The sequence below is a fragment of the Nicotiana tomentosiformis genome, chromosome 7 (assembly GCF_000390325.3).
Source record: "Nicotiana tomentosiformis chromosome 7, ASM39032v3, whole genome shotgun sequence".
In the NCBI taxonomy this organism is placed as follows: domain Eukaryota; kingdom Viridiplantae; phylum Streptophyta; class Magnoliopsida; order Solanales; family Solanaceae; genus Nicotiana; species Nicotiana tomentosiformis.
This window is the reverse complement of record NC_090818.1, coordinates 111030262-111052215: the sequence shown is the minus strand read 5'-3', so window position 1 is coordinate 111052215 and position 21954 is coordinate 111030262. Positions and strand designations below refer to the sequence as shown.

Below are 21954 nucleotides of genomic sequence, written 5' to 3'. Positions count from 1 at the left end.
TATTATTATTATTATTATTATTATTATTATTATTATTATTATTATTATTATTATTATTATTATTATTATTATTATTATTATTATTATTGTTATTGTTATTGTTATTGTTATTGTTATTGTTATTATTATTATTCTTATTATTGTTGTTGTTGTTGTTGTTATTATTATTATTATTATTATTATTATTATTATTATTATTTATTTATAAATATCTTAAGATGTTACTTCTTTAAAGAAAAGTTTTATTGCTTTCAGTTGAATGACGGGCTGAGAAATAAAAGAATTATTGCATCATTTCGTTGTGCAAAGTTGGACATTCATTTCTCAATTTGTTTTGGTGATAAAATGTTATATGTTCAAAAACTATATAAAGATTATTCTAGCTCACTACTATTGAACTTGATTAAATCACATAATTGAATTGAGTTTCATCCTTTTACACTTCGAAAGGTACGGATTTTTACATTTTTTTAGTATCCATATTGCTGATTACAAACGCCACAAGATAAGACAATTCGAAAAAAAAATATTCGTTTCATAAATCATACAGTATAAAATTTGTATGCATTGATCAAGATACTGTACCAATTATTTGATGCAATCCTCTATCTAATCTTACAATTAGAGAAGAGTTTAAGATTTTTAATCATGGGATGCCAAATACACCACATTCATACCTCATTTGTCATAATAGCTACGAAATTGTTTATTATAAATACTTTCAAATTGCTTTTACTTATGTATATATATACTATTCAAGTTGGCAACAATAAATGCAGATGTTGCTTACATTATAAAACTGTTTTTACTCTTACAGTAAAATTTATCTATCTGAGTGGTTAGACAAGCAGAGAAGATCTTATGTCACTGGTGACCGACCTGTCTATCTAGTATCGAGTACTATATTAATTTACTATGCTTAAATGATTTAATTTGATAAAAATATTTATCAATTAACTATGGATAGGAAAAAGAAATCTAAGTGCAAACACGTGTCATACATATATTTATTTGGTATAAACATCCGGTGTGTATAAATATATCTTGTTAAATCTCAATTCTGGATTTTCCTATAAATAATTTCCCTAAATCATATTCATCATAGTATCAAATAACAGCCGTCGGATCATCCATCAATGAAACTGATCAACGGTTAAGACTTATCCATCACATACCAATTAAATCTGCACCATTAATTCCTAATCTAACGGTCTAAAATTACCCGGGAAGGGTAAACACCGAAGAACGAAGTTCAACATTTATTAATTAATCCCTCGAAGTGTGCCGTTTGATGTTCAAACTTTTGTCTCCTTAACGTACCCATAAAACCGTTAACGCCGTTAGTCCACCTCATCAGTCCCTTCCTTCCCAAAGCTAAAAGAACTTAACGTCTAACTAACGGCATCGTCAATAACCCCCTCCCATATATATTCGTTATGTACAAATGTTTTTTTTAATATTATGAAAAGATTTACTTTTCTTTTTTGTGTTTCAACGGGCAAGATTTTTTCCCCTCAATTTCTCTCACTAATAACTCTTAGATTTTTTTGATCTTTTTTTGGTTTCAAAGGGTTTGCGTTTTAGCTGAATTCCCGTCACTTAGAGGTTTGTTTACTGTTAAATTCGTGAAATTTCTTGTTAAAATTTCGATTTTTATTCATTATTGACTGATTTTTAATCAATTCAGCTTTTATTTCATCTTATTCAACTTGATTTTGGCTGATTTGAATTGGGTTTTGGTTATTTTACTGTTGGATTCATGAAATTTTCATTAAATTTCGGTTTTGATTCATTATTGACTGTTTTATAAATCAATTTAAGGTTCTATTTCATCTTATTCAACTATATAGTGGTTAATTTCAGATGGTTATAAAGTTTTGGTTTTTGTTTATTGAAATTTGATATAAAGATGGGTTTGTGGGATCTGGGCTTGTTTAAATTCCTAGTAATTGTGTTATAAATTTACTTATATGGTTCATTATTAGGATTTTAGAGTTATACTTAGTTGAGTTTTTTGTTTCTTTGAATTCGTTTGAAGGTTTTTTATTGGTATGGTGATTTTTCAATTGATTATGGTATTGAATTGGTCATTTATGAAGGTTATGTTAAGAGGAAAATGGCTGAACTGAAAGTAGAGGACTGTTGTACTGAGAATAAGCAATCAGCTGCTGCTTCTAACTCTTCTGTTTCTGAAAATAGTGCTAGTGTTACTTTAAGGTCACCGACAGTATCTAGCCCGACTCCTACATCACCAACTCATAGGTACTGTTGTTTTGACTTTGTTAAATATGTTTAGCCGGTTGATGACTAGAATTGCACATTGTAAAGTTGGTTCTTGATTCTGATTTTGAATTTCATCTTAAGTTCATATCTAGTTTTAACAAACTTCATGATTATTTCTTTTAGTATTTCGATTGAAAGTTTGGGATCTTCCAAAATGGTACCTAGGTGCATTATGTTGTATAAGTAATAGTTAATTATCGTTTTCACGTTTTGGTTTAGGTCATTTGTGGATAAGTTTAGAACTAACTATGTCAACGTGAGCTTGCAAAGCATAGCTGGTTCTAAGTGTGGATTAAGGAGGAGGATTGAAGTAGGTTGACAGCCGGGCGTAAAATAGTGAAACTCTGATGAATCCTTTGAATTGAATATAGTAGAGTGGATGTGAGTGTTCATATAGCCCAATCCCAATGAATTTGTAACTGTGGCATAGTTGATTGTTGTGAATAAGAGTCAAACTGAGTGGAACTCTCTTTTGGAGACATAAGAAAGTGTCTGAACTGGAGATTATCATTGCCATATCAAGAAGAAGAGTTTTTACTGAAAATGTCCTGGTCAACAATATCTCTAGCTAAGTCTTTTCTGCCTTCTATTATTTCTTGCATCCCGACAAAAAGCAAACTGACAATCACCTGAAGCGAATTACTCAACAATAGGATTCTATGATACTATGTATATTGTGCTAATTTTAGAGTTCGGATTGGATATTGAAAATTATTACTTTGTGCTTGTTTTGTGTGAATTTTGCAGGAGAACCTCTGGTCCAATTAGGCGAGCAAAGGGTGGTTGGACTCCTGAGGAGGTGAATAGAATTCCTTATATTTCCAGCAGATAATCTCTTCTGCAAGATAACCTAATAGCTTTAAAGCCTAAATAGCTTTAAATATCTGCTGTCAAGTTTTCGACAGTGGATACTACTGGTTGTTCTGGTAAAATGTAGAACACTGGAACAGTTTGTTTTTGGCGTAATGTGTTGGGCATGTTGAATTTCCGATGCTTCTATAACCCTCATGTATTATTGTTACCGTACACCAGTTTGAATTTCTTTATAATTGCTTCTTTTCTTTTAAATGGCAAGTTCAGCTTCTAGTTTTGCTTCTTGGAATTATGTCTTGATTAGATAAAAATCTCCCCTGCCACAGGATGATACTTTGAAAAGGGCTGTTGCAGTTTTCAGAGGAAAATGTTGGAAAAAAATAGGTATTATTTCTTAGCTAGTCTCTTTGTTAGTTAGCAATTATGAATTAAACAATCTTGTGGCAACTTGTTTCACCTTGACATGGCCAGGTGTTTCAAAATTGATAGGTGTCCGATGTGGAAATATTGCTATATGACTTATATGATGGTGACATTCACTGTATTTGATCATTGCTGTGGTCTTATCATGAATATATTACCATTTAAACTTTGCTGAATGTCTGTTGGGTGCTGTAATGCTCTTAGTGCATCTTTAATGACAAGCCAAGTCAATATATTCATGTATGTTATTACTTATATATTTCGTTTTGCTTAGGTATAGGCATTTGTTTCTGCAATTTGGATATCATTAGTCATCCTCTTCTTCTTCGTGCTTTTCTTTTCAAGTGAGGTTTTAGCCTTAATGTAGAATTTTGAATTTGGAGATAAAAAGGCTGGCAAATATCGAAATTCTTCAAAATAGATTTTCCAAACTTAGTTTTACTAATTGGTATTAGGAAATTATAGCCTTGTTCTATCAAAGGGTACTTTAACTTTGATGAACTTTAAAGTCTTAATTTTTTTGACAAATATTTAAGTCAGTCTACGTGGCTATCATCTTATGTATCATTTCCTGTTATTTGATTCATGTGGTAACATAGAAATGTGACTTTTGGTCAAAATATTGATTCACATGCAGCCGAGTTCTTCCCGGATAGATCTGAAGTGCAATGCCTGCATCGATGGCAGAAGGTTCTCAATCCGGATCTTGTCAAAGGACCATGGAATCGGGAGGTTTGTTTGCTTTCCTACTTTAGTTGCCTTCTGCACTGGTAATCTAAATTGTGCTTTGACTATCTGGATAATTTCTGATGGTTTTCAACTTTTACTGGTGTTTGCTAACAGGAGGATGATAAGATCATTGAACTGGTCGCCAAGTATGGGCCTATGAAATGGTCTGTCATAGCTAAATCATTGCCTGGTCGAATAGGGAAGCAATGTCGTGAGAGGTAGGATCAGAAATAGTCTGCATACAACATGTTATCTTTGGTAGGATTCCATAGATTCAGCTCGTGTTAAATGAAGGTTGATCTCTATTGTCTTTGACCAACTTTGCCTTCAGCTGTTCATTTATTACCCAACTTATTAAGAGTTGATCTGCTGATTTAGTACCGATTTTCCTTCTGTTATCTGTAATTGCTATAGCTTCAGTAATGCGTGTCTACCCATTCTGCGCCCTATACAAGTACTTGGTTTTTATGTGAACTATTCTCTGAAAAGTCACAGTGAATTCTTTGTTTTCATGTTCATTTTTAGGCACTCCATCTTCAATTGTCTGAAAGTTTGTCAAATGATAGAGCCCTACTATTTGATTGATTGATTGTGTTCGGTTAATGATTATTGCTACATTTGATCAGGTGGCACAATCATTTGAATCCCAATATAAAAAAAGATGCTTGGACACTGGAGGAGGAACGGGCACTCATAGATGCTCATCGGATCCATGGTAACAAGTGGGCTGAAATTGCTAAGGTCCTGCCCGGAAGGTAATGAATTCAGCATAAAGATCAAATTTCTGCTGATCGGTTCGACAATAGTAGTAATCTAAAGGGAAAAATTAATGGTTTTTTTCATCAGTAGAATAAAGAGAAAAGAGATCTGATGGCTTCTTTATTTAAGTATTTCTATTAAAAATTACTCCTTCAATCCCGTTTTTTGAATATGGTTTTCTCAAACATGTCCTAAATATTATTTACCTCTAAAAATTGTGGTGTATAGTACTTTTATGTAGTTTCTAGTATGTATTTTCAAAGATCAGAGAAATGGCGTGCGCAATCACCCCAAGATTAGATGGTTTGGCTCTTGTACACTGAACCAGTCATTCTTTTGGGACTATAGGGAACACAACGAGTTCCTGAAGATTGTAGGAGCAACTGCTCATCAGTTATTCTTCCTTTTTGCTCTAAAAATCCCAACTAATTTTGATAGACAGGACACAATGGAAGAAAAAGATCCGTATCGGTGATATCTACTAGTTGGGAATAGGTTTTAAACTTGTTAGAGAACTTCCAATATTATTAATTATTTTTACTATCAGCAGTTGTGCTTAAATTGAGAAGTGAGGAGATACATATAACCAACCCCAACTTGTTGGTATAAACAGCGTCAAATGCATTTAAACGTCCAATGTGACTTGGGGCCATAGTCCATACTCTAAGCGTGCTACTATTGCAAAGCCATAGTTATAAGTTTATAAAGCACATTGTCACCTTTCGTTATTTTTCCTGTTATATGGTGTATATTTTTACCCAAGATTTGTTTACCTATAGTAATCGTACTAAAAGAATTAATAAAAGAGATACTTACTAGTGAATATTTACATGTATATTTATTGATTTTGGATGTCATATTGACTGAAAAAATATCAGTCCAAACCATAAATCATTTGACTTGTTTGGACATTTGGCTAGTGTTATCCATTGATAGCCTTTTATATGGGCTGTCTATGCTCAGGAGTAGACAAATATCATCCGCCTTGTGTTTGGCTTTTAAGATGGCTAGGGATTGAAGTTAAAGCAAGACTTTTCTGCCAATCAACCTTTATAACAACATTATGTGTGTCCGCTACCATAGTCTATAAAGGAATTCGCAAGAGTGTCGAATCAATTCTTAGTACCCTATGTTTCTTGTTAACTGCAACTCTTGCTCATTCCCGGGTCTAATGTTTCACAGGACTGATAATGCAATCAAGAATCACTGGAATAGCTCTTTGAGAAAGAAATTAGACTTTTATTTAGCTACTGGAAACCTTCCACCTGCTACTAGGGACGGCCTGCAAAATGGTTGTAAGGACACTACTGAAACAGCTAAAGCAGAGGAGTTACTTGCAGCTTCATCAGGAACTGCAGATATGTGTAAAATAGAAAATGGATGGCAGGTCGCAGAAATCAGTGCTTCAAATGGTGGTCCTCAAACTGACTCCACTGATTCTGAAGTCGTCAGGTTGGAAGCTCAATCACCAGAAATAGATGCTATTCGACACATCCAACCAAGTACAGAATCAGAAAACATGTACGAAGGACGGAGAATAAATAGTGTTGTAGATCGACTAAAAGTTGTTGAAGCACCATTTCGATGTGAAATCCCTGCATGTGGTACGTTATACTATGAACCACCAACATCAGAAAGTTGTATTCCACTGGATTCAGATCTTCTAAATATCCGCTGGGCACAATGTGAATCTGATGCAAGTCCAAGCCCGTCACCAAATGGTTTCTTCACTCCACCTAGTACAAAGAGTAGTAGCCTATATGCACAAACCCCTGAATCCGTACTGAAAATTGCTGCTAGAAGCTTCCCGAATACGCCTTCCATATTAAGGAAGAGAAAGACTCAAGCCAAACTTTCCACGCCAACTAATAAAATGGGGAAATCAGATGGAGATTTCTGCAAGGACAAACCTATTGATGCGTGTGAAGAGATCCTTCCAAGGAATTCTTCCAATGGTATTGGGCTATACAATAGTCAAGCATTTAATGCCTCTCCTCCCTATCGATTAAGGTCTAGACGAACATCTATCTTCAAGTCTGTGGAGAAGCAGCTTGAATTTACACTCGACAACGAGAAGCATGATATAAGTAATGGAATCAGTGAGTCAACTGTTAACGATATATCACATGCAGCCAAAGATTGTTCACAGTCAGCTAAGAAGGATACAGTAAGTTCCATCTTTTCCTTTTTCTTGTCGTTCATTTTTGTCCCCTTGTTTTTGGATGAGTTGGGAGTTGGGTGGCTGGGGTGGAGCAACTAATTGCGATGGTAGCTGTCCCTCTTTCTCCTTACACTAGGGTGTGTAGAATATCATGCCTTTCCAAATGAAGAATTTTTTCCTCTTAACATTTTAGTGTCTTGAATTGTCTTAAAAGTTAAGAATCTGTCCTCTGATACAGTTGATTGGATAAAACGTTGGATATCAATATGCATGTCAAGTTTTTGAGAATAGGCAGGCGTGTTACTAGCTACTAACCCGGTCCTTATAAAAAAAAAATAGCTACCAACGCAGCATGTTGCCTTTCAAAGCTTGACGTTCTGAGGTGGTATTGATGCCAATTTCTTCATTGTCTAACTTAGAAAGGAATGGTGTTGGAACAATTTATGGATGGGGATGTCAACAATGCAGGTAAAAAAGACAAGGGTTCGATATCAAAATTTTATGGGCAAAACGCAAAGCAGTTCCAAATAAATAAGGAATAGACAACCAGATAGACAACATTGAAACCAATCTGGATTGACCGAGATGTTGTGTGCAAAACATGGGGAAAAGGGGCAAAAATAGAAATTCTTGAAGTGCATCTCTTTAACACAAAACATCTTCTTATGTATCTAAAAGCATTTTATTTCCAATAGTATAATAGTTCACTTGACAACACGTTTAGTAAATTATCATGTAGTAGCCCTTTTTGGAGATGCTATACTAAACAAGAAGGGTCTAATTCCATTTCGGTAAATACAGTCAAGCGTAGATATGTCACTACAGTAAGTGAATGGTATGTCACTTCTGGCACATCTTTCTTTACATGCAGTGGACATGCCCATAATTTTGTTTTAAGGACGTCACATCCAGATCCTCTAATGCTGCTTCAGCTACTGGCATTACTGACAGAGTTTTCTGATATGTGACTGCCGCATTTTGCTGCCATGTTTTCTTATACACATTCTTGTGTATTTTCTGTAAAAAGTCCTAGTTACTTGTTCTTTGGACCTACATCTTCAGACAAACGGCATCTTATCTGTGTATTGCAAAATATTATTTACTCATGGATGTCCTTTTTCACTATTGGGCCTTCTATTTTTTTTGGTTGATTAGGATAAGAAGGTGGAATAAGTGCTGAACACTTGCAATGTCTAACAGTGGCTGCTATAGGAAATGGAAGTTCAGAAGTAATCAGTAACATCAGAAGAATTTTAGACACTTCTTGAAACGACACAAGACTCGATCTGTCATATACAGTTTTGTAGATCTCTTCGCTTGCATCACAATTATGTGCAGGTTATTGACTATTGGTTATTCGTAGATGGTACAGTCGATTTCTATTATACGTTGAAAGATTGTTAAAGCTGCAATTGATTTGTACAGAACTGCTTTAAACAGGTCTTCGGAATAGTTTCACACTGAAAATAGTCGCTTAATAAGAGCAGTTGTCTAGTTACCTGGTATATCATAGTTCATACCATTCAGAAAGTAAGATTACCAGCTTTTCTTGACTCATTTGATCCCTTCTAATATTTGTTTCGTTCCGTCGTTGTGTCACTTGGGTCTATCGGAAACAGTCTCTCTGCCCTTCCAGGGGTGGGGGTAATGTTGCGTACATCTTACCCTCCCCAGACCCCACTTGTGGGAAACTACTGGGTTTGTTGTTGTTGTTGTTGTTGTTGTTGTTGTTGTTGTTGTTGTTGTGTCACTTATTCTCTTAATTTTTCCCTTAAATGTGGTGTATTAAGATAATTTTCAGTTTTAGTTCTTCGGATTGGGAGATTCTGAGATAGTTTGGCATGTAGTAGGTTTTACTCCTTTAGGCATCCATTAAATGCCTTATCACTGCTAGTTAACTCATACTACAGTCTACAGCCAGAATTAACTCTTTCTCAAAAAAAAACTCTTTTTACCCTCTTTTCTTGTGAAACTTCTAACGTTTCTTGAATAGGAAAACTTTAAATGAAGACCTGATCCAGCTTTTCCTGACGAGTGATGACACCTTTTTTTTTTAATAACCTGACAATCTTAGAGATATATTTTACATGCTAGTACAGAAGTTCCTATAAAAATGGAAAATGTGTGCGGTTTGAACTTTTAATTTACATAATAGGAAATAACAAATTAGGTTTACGATGGAATCTAAAAATCGATCACTGATCCAATTTAAGTAGCTCTGCAGGATGATTGAGTTCAGACTGAGTTCAGTACTTCCTAATATAAAATTATTGACTTTAGATATATAGTAATATAGAGAAGACAATTGTTTCAAGCACGACAATGGAACCGTCCCTTATTTCCAAAGTGACAAAAATGGAACCGTCCTTATTTTCAAAGTGAGGAGGAAGGGGTACTCACATTTCATTCGATGGTCTCCTTCGTTACCCATAAAATGTGGAAGTATCGACGTAATTTCGTAGTTACTTGATCTGAATGTTAACATAGTTTTCTACATAGGAGCCATATTTTTTTATTTCAATCGGTAAAAGGTATAATTTATTGATGAAACAGCACTAAGATTGTGATGAATATGTACAACAGGAGCCATATTTTTCTTTTCTGACAATCGATAAATCCCCTAAAACAGTAGTGCGCAATTACAAACTCGATGGATAATAAGCTGCACATCTAACTCCATTTAAATACTGGAGCCATATTTTTTATTCTGAAAACCTATAATTTTGAGTACACAAAAATCCCGGATTCCCTCATGTATCCAATGTGGTTTTGTTAATCAATGAGGCACGGAACAAGGTGTACGATTTTAGGAGCAAAGCAAGCTAACAAAAAATGAGGAAGGGAATTTGAATATTATCGCTCGATTATAGCATATTTCTGTATAGGTCTGTATATACACAATTCATCCATTGCTTGATGACACTTGAATCATCATTGACATAAGAACAGAGGAAGCCAAAGGGTAAGACTAGATTGTTGCGCACACATAACAATCCATATGGCTAGATATTAATATACACATGAAGGATAGCAAAGCAGTTATCATATATTTATTCACAATTTCTGTACAGCTAGGTGCTGACAACCTGCCGCTCCATCTCCACCACCGAGTCATTTTCATGGAATACAGGCATCCTATTCCGATGGGCAATTCCTAATCCTGCCACATATGAAATTTTAACTAATTAACATAAAGGAAGAGATGCACGATAAATCAGCATCTCAAGACTCCACACGAGGAAGTATTTCACACGAAAAAAAGGAACATAAAATATGAACAACAGGAGTGGTTTGCAGTCAACTAGAAAAATCAATACAACCACCCCAAGGAAAAAGAGAGGGTGATGCAACCTTGGGCAAATTATAGCGAGGGCTTACACAAGCTTACTCTAAGCAATGTTATGAGAAGCTATACAGGAGGGAAATTCGGTAGAGAAGCTTGCAGATACAGATTGCCACTTGCTTATTCCTAAAGCAATTTTTTAAAATTCAAATTAAGTACCTTTTGCAGTAGCAGGAGTTAATTTACTAGCCCAAAGACATGTCATTGCACCCAACTTTTTCTATAATCGATCTTTATTCTTGTAAAGCATCTCAATTTAAGTCCTATACATCTTACATTGCAACAGCAACAACTATGCCAGTCCCAAATAAGCTGAGGTCGGTTATATGAATCCTCACTGCTTCATTTAACCAATGTCATCATCATGCCAAATAAAATAAAGGTTAAAAATAAGTGTTTATATATATGGTCTATAAATTACAACAACAACCCAGTGTATTCCCACAAGTGGGGTCGGGGGAGGGTAGGATGTATGCAGCCTTACTCCTACCCTGGACGGGCAGAGAGGTTGTTTCCGATAGATCCTCAACTAAAGAAAAGATGAAAGCAGCACATATGGTCTATACATTGCTCATATCAATATGCTGTAAACAGACCTCGACTAAAAATTGAAATGTAAGAATGCATTGCTATATTAGTAGCCTGTTATTGCACCCCAGGCTTACAGGTCCTACCTATAGGAGTGCCAACTTGGAAAATGTCACATAATCTGATGCCATTACATAGTAAAAGATGCCAAATACTCATTTGCTAGCAAGTTACAACAAGGTGGTCTGAGACATTTCAAGCGTTTTAGCGTCTTTTGATTACGTACAATTAAGCAATCCTAGTTTAGCAGAAAGCTCCAACAGTAAGCCTATCCTACCCAAGTAATCTAACGCACCTTAGAGCTACAATTTTATTGATACTTTGAGGCTCCACCTGTCACTATATTGATGTAGCATGTTTCAGGAACTAAATAGGTCAAAATTTTAAAATATTTGAATACTACAAGTGGATGTTAAAGATTCCGATGACGAAATAATCACAAGAACACTGTCTGATAAGCCTCGCTGATGAAACAAGCAAATGAAATTGCTTTTGTTCATAGTGCAGAATAGAGAAAGCGAAAATTTGGGGGGGGGGGGGGGGGTGTTTATACAGACTAACCTCAATAATCTGTACATAGACAGCACGAGACCGCACTAACAGCAATTTTCCTGAATCCTTGTCATAACTATGAACCAGGGGACAACACCACAATTGTTATCATCGTTAAGGTATTCGAGTCAGATATAACCTGCAACTGTCAAGAGCACCAATGAAAAAAGGGAAAATTTCTCATCCTTCCGCTTGGAAATTCAGTTTCATGATTGAGTTTCCCCTTTCTTCTACAGATGCGGGGGGTCCAGCCCTCATAGGAAATTGCCTATGAGATCGCATTCCGTCGGTTTTTTAAGATTGGAGGGCTCCCTCTAGTGCTAAATAAAAAAGATCTTTGAGCAAGGGCTAGCTTTTCAACAGGCGAAGAAAGGCGGGCTCCCTACTTTTCAATTTTATAGCCCACATTTCAATTTACAACCAACTAGCCCAAAAATAATAGGCTAAGATTCAACATCCAACTCCAATAGGTTCTCGAAATTACTATTTAATTTTTAAAAAAGATTGCTCAAACTTTTAAATTAATTTTCGAATCAGTAATTGTAACTCAAATATTAGTTCAACAAACCAAATCCATTTGGGTGGTAAAAATTAGATTTTTAATAAGCTTAAATATGTGGGTTTAAATTTCGAATTTGATTTTGTGAGAAATTTGGAGTGGGTGTAATTTAGACTTGCTAAAAATAGTATAAGAAGGTTGTATATAAAATTTGAAATCATTTAATAGAGATTTGGACTGGTTTTGAACAAGAATTGCAACTAAAAATCGTGGAAGAAGTTCGTCTACAAACGCTTGTATAAAGGTGTATATAAGTGTATAATATTGTATAAGATGTGTTTATACACTCATATACACTATTATACAATATTATACATAATTATACAAAAAACTGATTTCATTTCTTCCTTGCGTCTTTTCTAAAATTTAACTCAAATCTTGCTCAAATCTACTCCAAATCACTTCAAATTTAAATTTTGAACTCATTTTGATATTTTCAATCAATTGGAACAACACCCAATCCAAACAACTAACAAACTCAAAAAATTCAATTTTCGAAAGCAAAGCTTTTAATGGCCTTCAATGGCGGATTTCTACTCTTCAATTTCTTACCTTGAAACCAGGTGACACAGGGGAGGCGGGAGCAGAAAATGCACGGCCCCTTGAAGCATATGTAGAAGATGTGAGAAGAAGAGAGAGTGAAAGCAATGGTTGTGAGAACACAAATTTAACTCCACAACTTTTAGAAGCAATGGTTGTAAGAACAGAGATTTTGAATTTGCTAGTGCTTTCAAAATATGTACAATACGGGCTAGGTCGGGTAAAACTTAAAAACATGGGCCATTTTTTGTTATGGTGTGAAGTCACGTGTATTTTCTTGTAATTCTTTCATGAAAAAAAGACCGCAGGTAATTGTAGAAAAAAAAAACAGAATACAACAATTATTATTGAACTTTCATCAAACCTTCACCATCACAAAATGCAAAGCTAAAGCATGAAAAACGCGCCAATAGTTGTCTGACGAAGCACCTTTGAACTTCGATCTAATCCATGAGAAGCCACCTAGAATTTGGAATGAGAAAAAAATCAGCAAGCAAGTACAACCTTAGAAAATGATAATTGAGATTCGATGTGCCACAGAAGCAAAACCCAATGGTTATGTTCTAAGTTGCTCGGACACGGGTGTGGGTGTCCGACACGGGTACGGATCTAGAGGTCGAATCCTTCGAGATGTAAATTCTAAGATTCGGGAATACGGATACGGGTGCGGCGATCCGGCTAAAAATAATTCAAAAAAATATAAATATAAAAATATCTCTAAATTATGAGAAATTTTGTGGAATGCTTTACGTATAGCTTGTAAAGTATGGATTTATTTTTTATTCTCAAGTTGTAGATAAGTAAAGCATTGATTTCCTAGATAAGGTATGCTATTTTCTTCAAATTTACCCTAGTTTTAGTTCTGATTTCGGGAATTAAATTGTATCTCGTCCCGAAATTTTCCGTCCGTCGTGGTCAAAGTACCCAAAATTGTTTGACCAGATCCGGTACAGATCCCATATCCATACCCATACTAGTGTCGTGTCGACACGGGCGCGGCACCTAATCTGCCATGTCGGAGCAACTTAGGTTATGTTCATTCAGCAGAAACATAAAAGTTGAATTCCTTAATAACAATGGCTAACACGGTGACACACAACTACTGACAATGGCTAATTTCCTTACCATATGAGTTAAGGCAGCATAACGTTCCTCATTTAGATATAATGGCTTTCCCCTATGCATTTCAATATCCTGCAAGAATAGGAGCGGAAGAGTGTAAGATCCAATTTGATATGTGGACATGCTGGTTAGAACCCAGATGCTTCCCCACTCCAAAAGAATTTTACAAGAAATAAAGCTCAAGGCACAATGCACGTATATCTGGACACTTTAGTCTTGACAATCGCCAGAAACAACTATTTGACTGAAAACAGAGAAAAAGAGGAAATAGAGAAAGGAAAAGGGAGGGAAGAAAAACAAAAACATGCCAATCCATCAAAATTCGAAGAAATAACAAGTGACAATCTAAGTCTGTACCTGTCACATGTTGGAATTATGATGAACATATCTTAACTTCACTACTACTCTTATTTTATTTTGGCATGGTGATGATATGAGTTGAGTTTAAAGAAAGAAGTTAGGATTCATATTGCCGACCCCAACTTTATTCGGGACTGAAGCGTAGTTGTATTTGTATCTTTGACGAAAATAACACATCTATATTCTATAATTGAATTTAAGACATTTGAGGCATAACCTTCTTCCTGTTGTTCTCTCCAAAAACACTCATTTTTGTTTTTCAGTCTTCTTAAATTTCAAAACAGGAGCCTGTAAAGCACCTTCTTTGGAAAAGAAAAGGTACATGTCACTGTTTGCTTGGGCTTATTATGAGCTTAGTGGCTAGAGATAGTGACAACAAACTTCAATAAGAAGAACTTAAACAGCTGCTTGACGCTCTTTTGCATGTCTAATCAGTAATGCTTCCAAGGGCTATGTTATTCGTATTCATTTTTGTCTCACGTTTGCTCTTATATAGCGCGTGGTTACATGATGATGCTCCAGACCACTAACTGTTAAAAGGAAGATATCTTACAGACTAATATTTTTGTGTGCAGTGGACTGAAAAGAGGGAGAAATAGAACAACAGATAATGGTAGAATATGAATAGCATGAAGGAACTCTTCAGCACATGTATCTTAGGAGGTGATCTCAATAATGAACATCTCCATCATTGCTCTCAATTATTGAGAAGAAAGGAAAACTAGTCTGGAACCTTTCCTAAGTTGAATTCATTCTTTAATGATTTTTCCGAGCAACAAGCAAACCTTTTTTTCATCAACTCCCTTAGGAAAATGAAAATAAAGAGAGAAGCTCATTGTCAACCAAACACCTTGGTTGCTCTGAAGCTCTTCTACGGTAGCTAAATCCAACCATTAATTTACCTCTTCTCCAAATGCATCCAAATATGGTGATGGCCATGGCGCCTGACGAGCAGATCTTTGAAGCAATATTGTTGTTTTCTACAGTGAAAAGTAAAATTTCATTAAGCCATCCCAATGTCAAGAGACAGTATTTTGCATATCAAATAGGTCAAGAGAAACAAGTAAAGCAAAAAAGGGAACAACACTTACTCTGATCAACAAGAACACCCCAGTACCAGCACCACAGGCCATTGCATGAGTTTGGCACCCAATTTCCCTGGAGTTCAATTAAATGCGTCAGGCACAATATTAAGGACCATAAGAAGGTTTTTTAAAAAGAAGGTGCAACCCAAGTGTATTTGGACCTGCAACATGTCTTCCAACTTGCGGAGCACAATTTACCACATAACAAACACAATGCAGGATCCTTCAGAACAGCTCCGCAATCTGGGCAATTCTGTTTAATATACCTGAAGGTAACATCAAGATATCCTGAGTTTTAGATTGTCCATACAAAGATAGAAGACCAGTCAAATAACTTTTATCCATATCTAAAACCAACCTCTGCAAGAGGTCCTGATAAAGATGAGGCAGAAGCATCATTCTGAATGGGGTTGCAGGAGTGGAATATAAAACATCCTTTAGACTACAAGTTTCAAACTCCTTGTAGAAATGATTCAGCCATTTTTGAACCATTGGACGAATTGAGATATCATTGAGAACATTATCAAGTGTGGGAATCTTTAATATCTTTTCCAACTTTTCGATCTGGACGAGCTCTGTAGCAATGTTATCACCACAGTACATAAGTTCATTAGTTGAATATGCGGATTCATCTAACTTGTTAATCCCACCGCTAAATGGCACCACTCTAGAAGAATGAATCAATTTCCACAACAATATACATCTTCTTAAGTAAGGAAAAGTCAAACTGCGAATTGCATCTTTGATATCATAAGAAGTTTCTATAAAATTAGAATTAAAATATTCCTGAGCAACTCCATGTTCTCCAGTTACTTTATAGATGTCAGTAAGTAGAGAATCACTGCATCCTAACTCAGGCAAATTGCATTGATGCTCTCTGCAATAGGTTATTACAGCCTGCAAAGAAAAGACGAGAATCTTTTTCTAACCACCTTGGAGCTAATGAAGCGCAAAGAGATCTAATATCTACCAAGAAAAAAAGGATTAGAAGAAGGGAATTTGTGTAACCTGAGTGACAGCAACAACATAGAAAAGATGAACAAGGGACAAGAAGGCATCTTCGCATGACAACAATGGACATGGAAGGCAATATATTGTCCACATTAATGAAGAAAAAGCATCATGCGCAAGAACTGGATCAGAGGACCATCTCCAAAACTGAATATCAGGATACTGATCTTCTGTTTCAGCGCATTCTAAGATGTCTCGCATATTACCTGCAAAGCATATATTCCAATGATCTCATCTTTCTTCTTTTACAAAGTAAAGGAAACTTAAAAGGCAATTCAATGGAGCAGAAATATACCTCCAAAAGATGGATCTGGAATTTTATCTGCAGAAGTGCCAGAGCATATAGACTCTGCAAACAGCTGAATGCCTCTCAATCTCAAGAGGACAGTAAGTGAGTTCTTTGTTTGTGTGCTTTGTACAATACTTAGTAACAAAGACAATATAAAACCATTTGAAGATTGGAGTTCTTTGTACAAGGCACCAAGACTGTAGTTTGGAGCTAATGATGTCTTTCCCGCTCGAGTCGCAATTTCAGTGGCTACAAGTGAGTACCTAAGAGTGTCATACAGAATCAAAGAGTGACTAAGTCTACCAGATTCTGAAATCTTCTCCTTGTCTGGAAAGTACATTCCACACAACATACGATACACAGGTTCAATGTTTACTTTCATCCGCCCAAACTGCCAAAGTGGAAGTCTTTGGAGAATCTCTCTACTTCTAACAACAGCAGCTGCATTTTGTAGGAGAAATAAAGCTTCTTGAAAGTGAAGTGCATCAACCGCTCCACTTGACAACGGTGAAGTGCCAACAGCATCGGATGGACCGGAAGTTGAGCAAATGGATGCGAACCTCCCGGAATCTGCAGGTAATGCTGGCAGGACCGAGTTGGCAAGTCCACGGCATACAGGACAAAGAAACTCACCCTGAAAATAAAAAAATCAATATAATTCAGCAATTCACTCCATCACATAGCAAAAGGTAGATAGGAAGTACTGTACCTGATCTGGATCTACAATATGACCTCCTTCGAAAACAAGTCTTCTGTTATATCTGTACAAGAGTGATGAGACAGTTAATTCATTGAACTTACTGAATAGGACTGCCAGGCCAATTATAGAACGTAATATTACATGTATTTTATAAACTCTAATGCGCAAACCATTTAAGTCCGAGGACATACTAGACTAGAATAAAGCAAATTAAAGATACAAGTCAAAAAAAGAAAAGCAATCCTAGAAAGAAGAGAAAGAAACTCAAGAGACCTGAAAACCAAAAGGAAGAATGGTGAACCAAATATAAAAAATAATTCAAGTCGATTGGACAATAGTCTCAAAGAAAGAGGAACGGATAGAAAGAGTTACCTTTCCTTTAGTGACGATAAATAGCAGTCAAGACATCCCTGATGCACAGCATGTCCACACGATGAAAGATAAATTCCATCACAATCTGAGAGACCAAATCCGTGATACGCTGAAAGCGGCATACTTGACTCTAGTTGAACCTTGTACGCACTTTCAGATGCAGAAGGACTATTAAGATTTTCTCCTGCAAGAGCAGAAATGTACTTCCCAAGCAAAAGTGACTCAGCACTCCCACCACCTCCTCCTGCAGAAATTTTCTTATCATTTCTTAAAAAATCCCAGGACCACGAATTGACGTCCACTTTTTCGCGAGTGAACGAGTATAATTGTTCTTCTAGCATCTCAAGAGAAAAATCTGCGTCTTCGTCGGCATTGCTTGATGTGCAAGGCAGTTGAATCTTAAATGCTGGGAACTTCGCCCTAACATATTCAAAAAATGCTCCTACTTCCTTAGGTTTCCCTTCCAGAGCAAACTCATTTATTGCATGTTGAATCAATTGCGTCAACCGAAAAGATGAAATCACTTCTCGGCTGCTTGATAAAATGCTCCTTTGAGATGCGATATTTGTCATTCTTTTGGCACAAGATGCTGGTTCTTTCCCGGAATTGGGGGTTTGTTCCCACGAAGGAGGTCCTCTATTGGTGAAAGTCAGTTGCCTGGATTTCTTATTTCAAGAATCACAATAAAAGTGAAGATTTAACTTTAGTAGACTCCCCAAGCACAATTATTGAGATAAATCAGCAGAGATATCCAAGCGCAACGAAGTGAAATAAACACAAAGCACATACCTGAAGAAGAATCAGGTATGATAGAGGACTTTTAGAATTTGGATCATGACAGAGAGAGCAAATGAATGGAGTAGCCTCTTCAGAATTACGTCTAACATCTGATTCACTTCTTTCCTTACCAAGTTTAGAATCATCTGAACCAGCTTCTGCAGAGGAATCTATGCTCTTTAAAAACTTAGATTGTTGCACCCTCATCTTTTCCTGCAATGTAGACATGAAATACATATGAAAGTAACCGAGTCAAACCAGAAATCTGACTTTAGTGTCAACTGAGAATAGAAGGAATAAGGTTACTCTGGTTCTACAAGGATTTCTAGAAACTATCTGAACTTTAAAATAAGGTAACATAGCACAACGGAAACAAGAACAACCTAGATCCAAGTAAAGGAAACACAAGCACATCGAAAGATGAATTATGTGCCAATTTACACGAAATACATATATACTGCTAGGCTGGAATTTCTGTAAAATCCATAGTTTTGATTACAGAGGCTAAAGCAAGGCTGCCTCCAACTCTGGGCACTTAATATAACAACATCCTTTAGATGTAGCAGCTTTCTTTATGGGAATGGTGCACTTCAATAAATGTGACATAAACTTGTACATGTTTCTTCTCTTATTTGCATCTGTCTACTTCACTTCAAAACCATACTTCACCTCCGACATGGAAATTTTTACGCTTAATACATACTTTACCCCTTAACTTGCATGCAAATCCCTTTGACACACCCCATTTTCACGGGCAACTTTTAAAAAAACCAATCTTTCTCCAGGTGTGTCTTTTATACACCACTTTGGATATCGGGTGCACACAAGAACAACCTAGATCCAAGTAAAGGAAACACAAGCACATCGAAAGATGAATTATGTGCCAATTTACATGAAATACATATATACTGCTAGGCTGGAATTTCTGTAAAATCCATAGTTTTGATTACAGAGGCTAAAGCAAGGCTGCCTCCAACTCTGGGCACTTAATATAACAACATCCTTTAGATGTAGCAGCTTTCTTTATGGGAATGGTGCACTTCAATAAATGTGACATAAACTTGTACATGTTTCTTCTCTTATTTGCATCTGTCTACTTCACTTCAAAACCATACTTCACCTCCGACATGGAAATTTTTACGCTTAATACATACTTTACCCCTTAACTTGCATGCAAATCCCTTTGACACACCCCATTTTCACGGGCAACTCTTAACAAATCCAATCTTTCTCCAGGTGTGTCTTTTATACACCACTTTGGATATCGGGTGCACACATGCTTAACCAAAAAAATAAGCACGTAAGCTGTGATAATTTTGTCCCAATCCTGACACGTGTCAAGATTTCATATTTTTTTCTTTTTTTTTTATCACTTACCTTTACCCCATCGTCTCACGCTGCTAGCAACCCCCCCCCCCCAAAATCTTCTCCCACAGAAACCCGCTCCCTCCTTCCCCAAACCCCCCTCCATCTTCATCTCCCAATCTCTTCATTTATAAAAACCCACAGAACCTAGCTAAAAACAACCGAAACATCTTATCTGAAGTGAAGGCTCCACTACTAGCCACTGCTGGAAACCGACGACCTTATTCCCAAGCTTATAACCAATACCACCAATTCCCCCCCCCCCCCCCAAAAAAAAAGGAAATTAGATCGGAAGAACTCTTCTTATGTTATATCTGGAAATAGAGGAGTTTTTGCATCAGATTTTATCTCAAATGGCAAGCTTTTGCATTAACTACCACGTCCAGGCACCAAAACACGAGCTCTTGGGTTCAACTCTCCATGGAAGTGTTTTTCTTTAAACATTTTCTTATTCAGAATTTTTTAAATTTATAATTGGAGGGTTGTGGTGTTGAACTGGTAATGGTCCGACGGCTGTTGGTGTTTTGGAATTGAGATGAAGACGATGCATGGCAGGGTGATGGCAGCCATGATGGTGGAGAAGATGAAGCAGGTGAGGGTATAATTGTAATTTAAGTGTTTTTATAGTTAATGACACGTGTCACTACTCCATTATTGTGTGATAGACACTTGTCTAGAAAAAGAGGTCAAACATCAAAGTGGTGTGTACTAGACACACCTAGAGAAACGTTTAGCGTGTAAAAGGTTGCCCGTGAAAATGAAGTGTGTCAAAGGGATTTGTGTACAAGTTGGAGGGCAAACTCAGTGGCGGATGTACATGGACACTTATGGGTGCTTGAGCACCCATTACTTTTAACCAGATTTAGTAAATTTACATAGGCAATTATAAAAATAGTTAGTTAAATATAGAGTGAGCACCCACAACTAAACTCATATTTCCTCTTCTTTTGGATTTTTTATCGGCGAGCACCCATCAGTTTAAAATTCTGGATCCGCCACTGGGCAAACTAGGTATTAAGCCAAGTTTTTACATGGTTTCATTTTACACATTAAGCACCTGGGACTTTCTCAACACATAGGAAGAGAAGGTTATTTATCCTAGAGGGTATCTAATGCCTAAAAATAGCATCAAGTTACATGCACATTGCCTTATGAATTAATACAGTCCTTATGATAAAGAACCATGTAGTCCTTTTTCTTTTTCTTATAGGAAAAGAAAATTTATCGACAGTGTCATACAGAAGACTGGATGTTATCAAGAAAAAGCAGTATCATGAAAAGCACGGAATATTCAAGCACAAAAGATTCATTAAGTAGCCCAAGTAATATACATCATAATGAATTGCATCTCCTTGCTTCATCTTGCACATTATTAACCAGTTTGAACTTCATGGATTTTAAAACTCTTCTCAATAGTAATAGTCATTGGTGTTAAGCCCTTCAAAGACAAGAGACCAAGAAAATACCTTGATTTTAATGGAAGCGCAACTTTCAGAATAAACGAAGACACAGAAAAACTCATCAATGGAAGCGATTGCAGTCATAATAAACCATTTTGAGAAAGTTGCTTGAGTTAGCCTTATTTTTTACCACGGTGGTGCCCGAACCACCTTGCGTGCACCTCAACCATTCCCGGGTACCTGCTACCTCTCACCGTCTCACCAGAGGTAACTATCCCACCAAGACTTAGGCATGTGGTAAAAAATAAGTTAGTATTTTTTGTATTTGCTGGGATTTGAACCCTGATCTCCAAGGTTTGCACCCACTTCATTAACTATTAGGCCACACACTTGTGTGTAAATTTTTATTAGCATATTATGCTTTTAGTAATAGAAAGGAAACAAAGCAGGAGATATAAATTTATCTTAACCCTGTTTTAATTCCACTAATATTATCATCTTTTTGTTACATAAAATTTTTAAACAAGGAAGTGTTTTCACAATATGATATTATAAGTGGTACTGGAACGTATCAAACAAAGATATAAATGACTTAAGTAGTATTTCTACGGGTTTCCAGTAGAATGAACACGGTAGAAACAATAAGGATCTGAAGTCGTACTACTCCTCAGTCCACCTACATTGAACTGGATAATAGAGAAATTCACAAGCCTGAGATATGTA

At 36.2% G+C, this 21954-nt stretch overlaps 2 protein-coding genes across 6 annotated transcripts in view; one reads left to right on the top strand and one right to left on the bottom strand.

Moving 5' to 3' along the window:
- The first annotated feature begins 1450 nt into the window (after positions 1 to 1450).
- On the top strand, positions 1451 to 8725 carry LOC104092202 (transcription factor MYB3R-3-like). 3 transcript variants are annotated; one of them, XM_009597735.4, is made up of 9 exons: positions 1451 to 1605; positions 2100 to 2262; positions 3031 to 3082; positions 3423 to 3480; positions 4157 to 4251; positions 4363 to 4466; positions 4875 to 5003; positions 6190 to 7174; positions 8324 to 8725. In XM_009597735.4, exons 2-9 carry the CDS (start codon positions 2117 to 2119, stop codon positions 8339 to 8341), a joined length of 1587 nt encoding a protein of 528 aa, XP_009596030.1. In that variant the 5' UTR covers positions 1451 to 1605; positions 2100 to 2116; the 3' UTR covers positions 8342 to 8725. The 3 variants fall into 3 exon arrangements, with proteins under 3 accessions (XP_009596030.1, XP_009596032.1, XP_070037938.1); XM_009597737.4 differs by lacking the exon at positions 8324 to 8725 and adding an exon at positions 8040 to 8301; XM_070181837.1 differs by lacking the exon at positions 1451 to 1605 and having other exon boundaries at positions 1712 to 2262.
- Positions 8726 to 10001: 1276 nt separating this feature from the next.
- The window catches only part of LOC104092201 (E3 ubiquitin-protein ligase PRT6), a 40444-nt gene continuing 28491 nt past the window's right edge, over positions 10002 to 21954 (bottom strand). For 2 of the 3 annotated variants that reach the window (XM_009597732.3, XM_033655099.2), the window contains exons 7-19: positions 18479 to 18679; positions 17690 to 18354; positions 17327 to 17378; positions 16624 to 17251; positions 16326 to 16534; positions 15676 to 16214; positions 15479 to 15583; positions 15324 to 15390; positions 15135 to 15212; positions 13876 to 13944; positions 13115 to 13212; positions 11661 to 11790; positions 10002 to 10328 (exon numbers count right to left, since the gene is read on the bottom strand). In XM_009597732.3, coding sequence (XP_009596027.1) covers positions 13138 to 13212; positions 13876 to 13944; positions 15135 to 15212; positions 15324 to 15390; positions 15479 to 15583; positions 15676 to 16214; positions 16326 to 16534; positions 16624 to 17251; positions 17327 to 17378; positions 17690 to 18354; positions 18479 to 18679 — 2688 coding nt within the window. In that variant the 3' untranslated portion in view covers positions 10002 to 10328; positions 11661 to 11790; positions 13115 to 13137. Of the gene's footprint in view, positions 10329 to 11660; positions 11797 to 13114; positions 13213 to 13875; positions 13945 to 15134; positions 15213 to 15323; positions 15391 to 15478; positions 15584 to 15675; positions 16215 to 16325; positions 16535 to 16623; positions 17252 to 17326; positions 17379 to 17689; positions 18355 to 18478; positions 18680 to 21954 lie in introns of all 3 variants that reach the window. The other variant, XM_009597733.3, reaches the window with a different exon arrangement.

Excerpts from the sequence above, each read along its gene's own strand:
- LOC104092202 (XM_009597735.4), top strand. The coding sequence starts at position 2,117 with ATGGCTGAACTGAAAGTAGAGGACTGTTGTACTGAGAATAAGCAATCA. Across the intron at positions 4,252-4,362 it reads AAGGACCATGGAATCGGGAG|GAGGATGATAAGATCATTGA; the intron begins GTTTGTTTGCTT and ends GTTTGCTAACAG. Across the intron at positions 5,004-6,189 it reads GCTAAGGTCCTGCCCGGAAG|GACTGATAATGCAATCAAGA; the intron begins GTAATGAATTCA and ends AATGTTTCACAG.